We start from the raw sequence: 12,361 nt of genomic DNA on the forward strand, positions 1-12,361 counted from the left end.
GGTCTATACTATATTATAATAGAAAAAATATTAAAAATTTGATAGTCGGTATTTGATAAAATTACATAATTGCCCTCATTTAATTACTTTATTATTTTTACATAACTCTCTTATATAATATTATCGTTAAAAATTATAAAACCCTGAAACAAAGTTATATATAACCAGATACAGTAGGTAAGTAGAAGACAATGTTTGAGTAGATATATACAATGTTCAAACTAAAATAAAATAATAAATACTACTGACGATATCAAAATAGTTATACTATTGAACCGGGATAAAAAAATTACTAAAAAATAATTCGTTGGTCGATATAATAATATTGGGTTAAAAAAAATTTTACTTAACCTTTTAACAACTATAATTAATACGATTTAAAATAAAAATAATAAATATTTAAAACAACCGTAGCATGGCTTCTAGGCTATGGGTGTAGTGGAATAATAATATAAAATACTGAAAAGGCTCATTATCTAAAACATTGAGATTTTAGAGTAACTGATTCCTTGACAAACTAGTGGTTATAAGTGAATATAGTTTATTTTTATGTTATAAATTTTTCCTATTTTTGGAATGTTTACGATTGAATGACACGTCTCAAAAAGAAAACTATATGGAAATGAATAGAACGGAGGGGAACAGAGAGTGAAGATGTACTGTGTATATAGGTGAGAATATCCATCGCATTTGGTGTTCAGAAGGACTCACCAACCTCAGTTACTCTACCAAACATTGGCATCAATGTCACATTCATCTAATACTAGTACATTCATAAATATTTATTTGACAAGGATGTTAGAATAATAATATAAGATCCCGGTAAATATCAATGTTCATGGACACGTTGTCAAGCGACATGCAGGAGAAGAATGTTTCGTCTAGAACCATCACTTGACCTGCCTAGATATCGTCTATATCTAAAACTACAAGAAACATGGGGTTCTAGACGAAACATTTCTCTACTGCATAGCATATGATGATTCAATTACATAATAAACTTTCTAAAGCTTTAAGATATTAAATTTACTAATAGCTTCAATTATGCATTCACTAATAAGATATCAAGTCTACAACTTGTCTCAGATGCATATCTTGATGCTCTCTGGATATCATACAACATTACTTGCTTCAAACATAACTCTACTCATCTCATCAGCTATGCCTCCTAGCAGAACTGGTTTTTGAACAAGTCCATTAAATCCTACCTGCAAACATTTTTCCCACACATCTTCAGTATCACTCACTGACATTGCTATAATGAGTGGCCAATTAGTATTCCTAGACCTCCGAATTCTCATAGCAATCTCATATCCGTCCAGATCAGACATGTGTAGATCTAAAAGAATGATATGGAAAGTTGAGGTAGATGGAGCCAATGAACCAAGGCATTCATAACCAGATGAAGCAATAGAAACTACACATCCCAGCTTCTCAAGTAGCTTCCTTGTTACAGCCAGGTTCACATCATCATGATCCGCTAATAGGACCTGCAGCCCCCTAAATAGAGAACTCGAATCTGGGTGCTCAGACGTCTCACCAGTTTCTGCAGTACCGACTGCAATTGAGGGCCTTAGGTGAAGAGGAAGAAAAAAGGCCATGCTTTGATCAAAACCTACTGGATTCGGATTTACCCAAATATTACCTTGCATCATCTGATAATGAAATGTAAGAAGAAACTAAACATTAAAACAACCAAAACTTAAAATGAAAAATATATACTAGAACTTCCTAAAACTAAAACTAAAATACATTTAGTAGCTAAATCTTTTGTCATTTCGAAAGTCATCAAAAAAATTTTACTCAAAATGGCCGGTTAAATTTTAAAATATAACTTTTGAGTTATGTCACTTGATTATTCTAAAAACAGAAAGCAGAACAAACCTGAACTAGATTCTTGCATACATTAAAGCTTAGGCCTTCTTCAATTCCCATGTCCCGATATCTTTCATCACTAGAACTCTCAATTTTTGCACCATTATTATTTATTCCAATCTCAAATTTGACATAAACATGGCCATCAAATGAATCTGTTCTCCAGTTTCCCCATTGTTGATCATTCCGTCCCAAACTTCCACCGCTCTCTGGAAATACCCTTATGCTTAAACACCCCCATGTGTTGCTACCTTTTAAGAGATTCCCAACCATATGTAAAATTACCTGGAAAACTCTTCTCTCATCACCCATAACATAATCCGGAAGCGATTTCTCAACTTCAATAGCAAACAGATAATTTTTTTTCCCACACAAACACTTAGCAAGGCAGGCTGCTTCTTTTACCATTGAATGGAGACTGAAATTCCTCATCTCAAATGGAAATATAGAACTTTCCATTGGTGAAGTATCCATCAAATCGTTTATCAAGACCGAGAGGACATCACTAGTCGTAGCCATTGTGTGAATCAAAGTATGTTGCTCATTGCTTAAATTTTCATCTTGCATAACAGAAAGCAAACCCATAATTGAGTGCATAGGTCTTCTCAACCCATTACTCATTACAGTCTGGAAAGAATTCCTCGCGTGGGTAGCCATCATTGCGTCTTGTTTTGCCTGCTGCAAAGCTCGATTTTGCTCTGCTAATTTTTCTCTAATCAGCTGTGACTCTTCTAGCACCGCAGCATGGGAAAGTGCTACAGCTACTTGATCAGCAACTGCAATTAATATCTCTATTTCCTGATTTCCCCAACACCTAAATTGTCCACTGGGAAGAACCAAAACAAGTATAGCATAACAAGCCTGAATTATTTCCGGGGTTCCTGCTTTGAAATCACAAACTCTCAACATTGGTATCCTAATAGCAGCAACAGTTCCCGGATCAGCAGTACCTCGGCTACTTCTAACTGCAAGTAATGATTGAGGATCAAGTATATTCACTCCATCATTTCCCTTAATATGTCTAACATCAAAATCAGTAGTTGGGATGGAAAGGTTATATAATGCAGAAATATGACCCCCTTTTACTTCATGTGTAAGGTTCATCTCAGTTTTACTTTCATTAGGCATCCAAATCACACAATTCTGCAAATCTAGTGTCTCTGACAACTTATCTAAAGTTGTGTACAATATAGTGTGCCTATCAAGTGACTTTCGTATCTCTTGGGTGAGCATACGAACATGCCAACCAGCTTCTTTTTGTTTCTTAATAATTCCAACTTCACGGCCAAGATCCCAAGTTTTCTTTATCAACATTGACTCCCTAAATTTCACTTTCAGCAACATAGGAATAAGGGTGATGAGGGTTATGGCAGTCGCAAAAGAGACTAATGCAGTGAGAAACTTGAAAACCGTTAGAGCAAACATTAGTCGAAACTTCTGCTGGCTATAAGTACAGCCATTAAGCAAATGTGTCATCCCACATAACACAATGAAGAGGATGAATTCCACAATTACCCATTTGAACGGAACACTCGAACAACTAATAAAGTAAAGCAGCTCAACAGGAATCGAAAAATATGCAGCTGCAATCAAGAAATCACTCACTTTCTGAAATTCCATTATACTTTCTACACTCCACCATCCCTCTTCCTCGTCGCAATTACAATCAGTCAAGTCATTCCCAGCAGCCGTAACAGAGAAAAGAAACCACAAAATTAACAACTTAGTTACAATTCTTTTCGACATTGTGAAACCCCCCAACACTACAGGAAAAGGGTCAATAAACATCAGTTCTTCACCGGTATCTAAAATTTTCAAAACCGATGTCTAGGTGCAACCCTGTTTTTATTTTATTTTTAATAACATGACTTCTCTTTTTCTCTTTTTATACCAAGATGCATTGAACACAATAATCCTAAAAACTGCATATACATTCACTTGCTTTTGGCATTCATTGCCTGCCAAAAGAAATTCAAAGTGGTCACAACTCACAAACCAACCACTTTACATAACCATTTTAATTCTATCCAAATTCCAAAAACAAGTAAAAAACATGTTAAACATTGATGGATCATTAGCACAAGTATCATGCAAAATATCAAAGGCAAGTCAATAAATCATCAACAATCAAAAGGTATCAATCTCAACAAAAACTAATCAAGCTTAATAACTAGCTTAATAACATAACATACCAAGAAATCAACTAAAAAAACTAATTAACATTTATGTAAAACAAAGAGATAATTTACCTGCTTTCACTGTGCTGGTGAGTAGCAAAGAACATGAAGCGCCTAGGTAAAGATTGTAACAGGGGTGTTGTTTAGGAAAGGGAGAATATTTCAAAGCAGCTGTTTTATAGTAAATGGTATAACTATTGCAAGAAGAAAAGTTATATAGTGTGTTTGTACGAGGGATGATGATGTGGAACCCACAATCTTACATGCAGAGAACTTAGACGGACTTGTGTTATGTCTTTTTATTATTATGTTTATTTTGTGTCTAATTCATACTCCCTCGCTCCGTCCCACAAGATTGTTTACGTTATTTTTCGGCACATTTTTCAATGCTCGTCGTTTAAAATATAGTTTTATAATATTTTTTTTTTAAAAAAAATTTGGATAAAAGTTTTATGTTTAAACTTTTATTCAAAAAAAATAAATTTGAAAAAACATTATGAAACTATACTTTATAAAAGCCTCAAAATACGTGTCGAATAATAACTTAAACATCCCAGTAGGACGGATGAAGTACCATTTTGACTTTTAACCGGTTAAGTTGATCAAATTTTGACCGAAACAATAAAAATAATAAAAAATATATCATTGAAAAGTATATTTAATCTATTTTAAAACATAACTTTTATATTTGAAAAATAATTAATCAATAATTTTTAATGTTAAATAAAAAATTGGTCAATTTGACTACTAACAAATAAAATGGACATGTAAATAGAGACGGAGGGAGTACTTTTTAATTTTAGTTGGCGTCTTTAGTAAAATGCAAAAGTGAAAAAAGACCTTGGAAAAGATTAATTAAAATCATCTAATTGATTTTTAATAAGCTAAAGTCATCCATGTAACATATTGTTTAAGAATTGAAATTTAAGACTCGGGTAAGATTATTTTTTTTTTTTTAAACTTATTTCATTTTTTCGAATTGTTAAGAATTGAAATGTAAGACTTGGTATAATATTTGCAAAAGTCCACTGTACCATTATTTTGTGAAAACCAGGACTTGAAATTTTGAAATAAAATATCTAGATGGTCAATTTATTGTACGAACTGTATACTTCTGGTGATACGGTGCCATATTGTTTTTCAATATTCTTTGAATCGAATAAGCGGCACGTGCTTTTTCTCCCTACCTTCTTGAAAGATGATAACGGGTTAGTGTATTTCGAATCGAGCCGCCTCGAACTCGATTCGATAAAATCGATTTGACTCGACTTCAATTTGTTATTGAGCTTTCGTTTAGACATATTTTCGGACTCGATTAAAAACTTGAGTCGAGCTGAGTATTTTTGAGTTCGACTCGAGTTCGACTTCATAAACTCGAACTCCGAACTTGTTCATATTTTCCAAATATTTATATATATGTGATTGCTAGTTCATGTCTTCCAATAATCTAGTAAAAATAATTTTATAAAATAATTTTCTAATTGTTCATATATCATACTTTTAGTAAATTTGGTAACTTTTTAAAATTAAATTATTTAATATCTTTATTTATCCCAACCCCTAATATTAACTTCCGTTATTAAACTTTTATTTCTTTACATAATAATTACACTTCTCAAATATTTGTTTTATACTTAATCATCAAATTATATTAACTTCTTTAAGCTAATTATGTATTGAATATAATAGTTACATAGTTATATTTATACGTACATATGGATCAATAACTCAAATAAAATATTTTTACATACTTAAATTTAAATATTAAAATTATAATATAACTTATAATGAAAATATATTTTTTTAATAATTAAAATCGGTATCCGATATCTCAGTTATTACTTTGGTTAATCTTTTTTGACCGGTCGATTCAGCAATCACTCGAATTTGCTATTAAGTCGTAACCCCTGGTTGAACTTACCAACAAATTATCATAGTATTCATACTATATTATAACTAAAACACTCTATATTTGGTAGTTGTTGGTCGGCTGTTCGGTACAGTTGTTTGGTACGACAAATAACAACTGTCGGATCTAAAGTAAGATAGATGGAAAGCGTTGGATGCAATAATAAAATAATATGATATTAATATTTAAATAGCTATCATGAATTCAGGGTTCGAACCCATCAATAACTTATTATAATTAAACTTTTATATTCTTTATTTTAACAATTTCTATAGATTTAGGGTCGAGTCCCGTGAACAATATATTACATTATATTATTTATTTTCAGTCAAATCTCAAATTATCACAAAACATTTATTATTATAACTTATTATATTTTTCAATTTATTTTTCAACTATTAAAACTATATATCAAAATATAAATATTTTTAAGATAAATTATATTATTAAAAATCATTTAAGTGTTAAACACAATTTGTGCATGTCACGGGCCATAGGCTAGTATATATAATTTATAAAATTAGTAATGATCCTGGTTTATGGTGTCAATTTTGAAGAAGTAAAAATCAAATTTAAAATTGCAATTTTATTATTGTTATTATTATCATATATTATTTAAGATGTTTAATTCATAAGAAAAATAAAATACATTTTTAATATATGTATGAATAGATGATATTATAATATTGTACAAGTTGAAAAAGTAGAAAACTGAAAACATTAATTGTATTACTTTCAAATCATTTTAAATGCAATAATATTTTTAGGTTGAACTTAATAATAATATAATATAATCAAATGGAATTCTTGAAATCAAAGTCAAAACTCGAAAAATGGAAAACTCAGTAATAACTATAATATGCTCTAAAACTCGGTAAACCGGACAACTTGTTAAAAAAATTTGATAAGTTCGAACTGGTTAAAACTCAATTAGCTCGAAAACTAGTTAAAAACTCTTAAAAATTCGAAAACTCGATAAAAACAGGATAAACTCGAAAACTCGCGAACAGTTCAAACTTAACTCGTTTAATTTACGGGTCGAGTTCAAACATAATTTTGAGAATCCATTATTTTTGAAATCGACTCGGCTCAATAATAAAAAATTCAAACTCAATTTTGATAAGTTTAAACTTGAATCGACCCGAATTACATCCCTACGAATATGTTTTCGCCTTAAATATACTTGTAATCTTGTAATCGCATCAACTAGATTAGAATTTTACATATTTATTAAAAAGAATGCCCTGAATACCCGGATGCGCGCGGACGGCTCAAAATACCGACAGATTACGCATTATAACAGTGCGTATACAACCTTCAGTTTTTTTGTAAAGAATACGCATGTGTGATATGCGTATTTAGTTTTTGAAAAACAAGGAATACGCATGTCACATGCGTATTCACTAAAAACAAAAAACTGAATACGCATGTCAGACATGCGTATCCTTTATAATTTTTTTAAAAACAAACTTCACATGTTGGACATGCGTATTCAACAGCTAATTTGGGCACTCCGTTCCGCCAAATGGTATTTTTGGCACTAAACCCCCAAATAGTGGGTATCTTGGTTTTTCACCCTATTTATTATTAGAGTATAATATAAATTGTATAACTTTTCAAGTGTATATAGGGCCATTTTTCTCAATACTCTTGGTATCATATATAACATTTCTTCTATTTTGTTGATTAAAGCCATCTCAAAGTAGCTCGTTTGGTGTGAACCTTAAGCTACGTCAAACCATTACGTTGGTAGGTTCATGAACTTGAATCCTACGATATTTATATATATATGCATGTAGATAGATCATAGATCTGCACACATACAAAGAATTTCATTCATCATAAAATAGAAAATTTCGTTGAGTTATTGAACTTTTAACTTTCACGGACGTAATCTCTTCTTTGTCAATTTTTGCATGCTGCAGTCTCTTTCTTTTATCTTTTTAATTTGTAGTAGTGTATACGGGACAGCTTGAGGATTTAAACTCGGGGAAACAGACCATATTTTGTGAATACATCTTATATTTTCGAATTTTTGACGGTCACTTTCATATATTTTGAAGAAATTGAATGGTAAAAAAAATTAATATTTTATTTTAGGGGGCGCGTGTCTTAGTGACCGTTACTAAATTCTCTTGGTGCACTATATATTTTTTCTTAACTAATTAAAAATGTAGTAATTTTTTTATTCCCATTATTTTTTATTATAATTTTTTATTTATATCATAATTTCACTTCCTCTAAATTTCATTACAGATTCAGGGTTAAAAAATTATTATTAGCATGAGTGTGTGCTATATATAGCTGATGGCTATTGTAACATGAATAACACTCTTATATAAAAAAATCCCATAAAATCACATATAAAATCATATTTAAATTCTATTTTTCACACCAAAAAAAGTTGTTTTTGATTAATAAAAATTGAATTTAATAAATAATTTATGATCAAATATATCATTAATACCCATAATTAATTGTTACAAAAAAATATTGAAGATATATACCGGATTCTGTAAGGAATTTTATGTTACACTTAACTTTTAATTTAAATCAAAAATCTATGTTATGTTGCATAAGTTAATCTTACAATGTTTAATATTGTGATTCTAATTTTAAAAAATTATTTTTTATGAAAATTAAATTATTTTGATGATATTTTTGTATTGTTTTTTTATATAATGTGCTTATTGACAAATTTTCTTGTCTGCGTAATCTCTTCTCACATTTATGATATTTATTTTAGAAAAAATGTAGAAAAAAATTAGTGATCTTCCAAATTAATGTCAATTTTTATTATTATATTTTGACAAATTTTCTTGTCAGCATAACCTCTTTTCATGACCCTCTAAATTAAAGTCAATTTTTAGTACGACTAAAAATTCACATTAATCTATAGGGTCACTAACTTTTTTCTACATTTTTTCTAACATAAATTTCACAAATACGAGAAGAGGTTACGCAGACAAGAAAATTTATCAATAAACACTTATAATAAACAAATAATTACAATCTTGATTGTGAGACCATTCGTATAGAATTTAAACCCAAGTACCCAACCGCAGGAGACAATGGTAACATGATGTTCGGTTTTGGAACCCCATCGCGAATTAGGTAAGAACGTAGTACAAGCCATATGCTGTGGGCTGATTATACTTGGGTGGTAATGGTATACTGGTATATATTGTGCGAATGTACGTTTGCGTCCGTGTCCATTTCATTCGTATAGAACTCAATGAGATATAGGGAGTAACTATTATTTTTACGATATCTAAATTATTAGGATATCATAATGATGTACCAATAATATTATTATTAGTCTATAGTTTTAGGAGATGATCTTCTTTGCTTAATTAGCCAACCCCCTCAAATGGGATTGTTGTCCTTTATTTATACTAAGTCCCAAATGGGCTCAATCCTTACAATGTGGGCCTTCTTGGGCTTTACATAATGTATTGTGATTATTCTAACTATAATTCCTTTGGGCCGTCTTGTCCTGGTCCAACATTAGTCCCCCTCCTTGTTTTGCGCGATATCTTTAGATTTGCGTTTTCGTGCTCTCCACCCTTGCGTTTTGAATTCCGAGATTTTTGTCTTGATACCTGAATAAAGTTAGTGACCGGACAGGATAATGAAATGAAGGGAAAAATCAGTGAAAAAACGAACGAACGAAGCAAAAGAAAAATAAGAAATAACTGTTAATTCGAGATAGGAGTCAAATGTGTGTGTCCGAAAAAAGAAAGGAATTAAACATAATGCTTTTTTTTTTTTGAAGGTATATATCCGTTCATGTGTGTTTTTGAATTTATTTTTCCAGGTTTTTTTTTTTGTTTTTGCAGGTTTCCAGGCTAACCTCTTCGACTTCCTCTCCAGGTATCTAAAAGGGGATTGCTGCGCGCTCTGGGCTCGCACTGTAAGTCTTCTACTCTCTCTCTCTCTTCCTTTTCCTTTTTATCTGCGGGTCGGTCGTGTTTATCTATAGTTTACCGGTTTATAATGGCCGACTTTCCTTCGTCGTCGTCGTCGCATAGTGCCACCAACCGGGACCCCGGGAAGCGACCGTTAGAGGAGGGTGACGAGGAGTTTGTTTTGAACTTGGATAATCTAGAGATCCCGGACCTAGGTCAGTGTGGATCTTTTGATTTCTTAGGGAGCGATGAGTTTTTGAAGGGGGTGCCTCCAGGTTCTATGCCCTCTCCACCCTTAAGTCCTCGTACCCTGGAACTTAGGAATAGAACGGTCGAGGAAAGTCTTCGACTACGTAGGATCGAATTTGAGAGCAAACCTAGTTTAAACTATCTTAGTTATTACATCACCGTCGACCCCCCTGCGAGTAAGTTGGAGAAGTACATCGAACTGTCTAACGGCTACCGGTACCGAGTGCCGACAGCAGATGAGAGGGTTTGAATGATGCCCGAGTTCGGGATGCATGGGGTTGCGATGATAATGTTTCAGTTTGGTCTTCGTTTGCCCATGCATCTGTTCTTCCTGACGATGTATGAGGCTATCGGTTGTGGTTTAGGGCAGCTGACACCAAATTCTGTTGCTCAGTTAAGTGGTTTCGTGGCGCTGTGCTGTGATAAGGGTCGATCACCGACTTTGAAATTGTTTTTCTCTATTTATGGTGTGCGGTACTATGGTGGCCAAGTATATTTCGACTCCCGACATCGACGGATGAAGATTGTTAGTGTTAGGTCATCGAATTCTGGTTATCACTCGCAATGGTTGTACGTTGGGGGTCCTGACTTGGAATTTGTAAAGCCTTGCGGGAAAGTTAGCCAGGGCACGATTGATTATTTAAATAACATGGAGAAGCACGATACTGCCTACCTCGATGAGTTTCATGGGTCGAGGACATGATATACGCACTTAGATTTGAAGGACTCTGGATTTTTAGGGATGCACGATTGTAAGGGGGATGTATTAATTGTTATTGCCCTTATTTTGTTTACGTACTTAGTTTTTGTACTTGTCATTGTCGGCTCTTGCTTATTTTAATTTTCGTAAGTGCTTATATATAGGATGGCTGACTTATTGTTTTGTTTGTTTCTTTGTAGTGGAAGGCGCCTCACTTAAAAAGGTTTTAGACGGAGGGATTCGAGGAGGAATGGACAAGGCAATGATGTTGTTACTGCAGCGTGCTGCGAGGAAGCCTGCTGATGCGGCCAGGGCTGGACCGTCGGGGGTTCCTCATTCAGTTTCAATTGAATTGCTTGATGACCAGGGAAACAAGGTAATTGAAGACAATGAGAGGGTTGTTTCAGATCTCATCCGCGTGGAAGGTAACCCTCGAAAGCGATTTCGGAGGGAGGATGATGAAGTAGCTGTTGGAGGACGGGGGGGCGGGGTCGAGGGTGTGAACAAAAATGTGGCCACTGCCGGGGAAAGGGTTTATGGAAAGACCGTCGACCCTCGATCGAAGAAAGAGGTGATGAGGGTCGAGATTCAGCCCACGGAGCGATGGACGGGGGGATCAACTGTGCCCTTGAGGGCACTTAACCTCTTTAACTTACCTCAGGATTTGGTTGCTTATGATGGGAGGAAGCGTGAGGACCTTGTTGATCGATGTAAGAGCCGGGCTGGTAGGGTACGTTCATTCCCTTCTCTTTCTTTTTAATGTGCATGTTTCTTTGTTTTCATGTTCGGTCATGGTTGTTTATAGTCATAGTTGCCGACCCTGATTTCATGTCCCTTTTTTTTTTTTTTGCAGTTTCTTTCCGATTTTATGCATATACTGGAGGATTACAAGGCTGATGTTGATGGTGAGGCTTGTTCCAAGCTCGAAGCTGAAGTTGCTGCCTTGAAGGGGGAAAAGAAGAAGATTGCGGTGGGTTTTGCGGAACTCGAGCACAGGGTGGCTGATTTGTCTAAGGCAAATTCCGCACTGTCGAAAAAGGTTGCTGAGATGGAGGCTACCGAGCAGGTGTCGAGTGGGAGGATACAAGAACTCGAGGGTCGACTGCTCGAGGTGGAAAGGGAGCTTGAAGAGGAAAAAGGCAAGCGCCAAGGCTTGGTTCGACAGGTCGAAGGAATGGATGGCTCCTACAAGTTGATCGTGAAAGAAAATGAAGATTTGAAGACAGAGGTAGAGAAAGCCGTTGAAGATATCGCTGGTGCTCTGGGCGACGGTTATGGACGATGTCTTCGACGGATGGAAGAGGCTGGTTTTGCCGTCGAGGGTCATGCCTTTGATGACTATCTTCGTGACCTGGCATCGAAGGGTAATAACGCATGAAGGCAGGGTATGCCCTGTGATTTTTGTAATCGTATTTGAACATTTTTAAGTGTTTAAGAGCTTTATTGATAACACCGGATGATGGATTTGTAGGAAGTATAAGGTATGCGATCCATTGTTTAAGTTTATTTCTATGTTGTAAGCAGTTACGTATTGGCTGGTTTT

The 12,361-nt window shown here is 34.0% G+C and overlaps 1 protein-coding gene across 2 annotated transcripts; it reads right to left on the reverse strand.

Moving 5' to 3' along the window:
- Positions 1–1,033: 1,033 nt before the first annotated feature.
- Positions 1,034–4,229, reverse strand: LOC141676103 (ethylene receptor 2-like). 2 transcript variants are annotated; one of them, XM_074482090.1, is made up of 3 exons: positions 4,125–4,229; positions 1,885–3,833; positions 1,034–1,655 (listed from the first exon to the last, which is right to left on the reverse strand). In XM_074482090.1, exons 2-3 carry the CDS (start codon positions 3,661–3,663, stop codon positions 1,113–1,115), a joined length of 2,322 nt encoding a protein of 773 aa, XP_074338191.1. In that variant the 5' UTR covers positions 3,664–3,833; positions 4,125–4,229; the 3' UTR covers positions 1,034–1,112. The 2 variants fall into 2 exon arrangements, with proteins under 2 accessions (XP_074338191.1, XP_074338192.1); XM_074482091.1 differs by having other exon boundaries at positions 1,885–3,638; positions 4,125–4,213.
- Positions 4,230–12,361: the final 8,132 nt, after the last annotated feature.

Source organism: Apium graveolens, chromosome 1 (assembly GCF_009905375.1).
Source record: "Apium graveolens cultivar Ventura chromosome 1, ASM990537v1, whole genome shotgun sequence".
Lineage (NCBI taxonomy): Eukaryota > Viridiplantae > Streptophyta > Magnoliopsida > Apiales > Apiaceae > Apium > Apium graveolens.

Bases quoted from the DNA above. Each gene is read 5' to 3' on its own strand.
- LOC141676103 (XM_074482090.1), bottom strand. From the start codon at position 3,663: ATGTTTATTGACCCTTTTCCTGTAGTGTTGGGGGGTTTCACAATGTCG. The intron at 1,656-1,884 runs GTTTGTTCTGCT...TTTCATTATCAG, and splicing joins TATGCAAGAATCTAGTTCAG to ATGATGCAAGGTAATATTTG.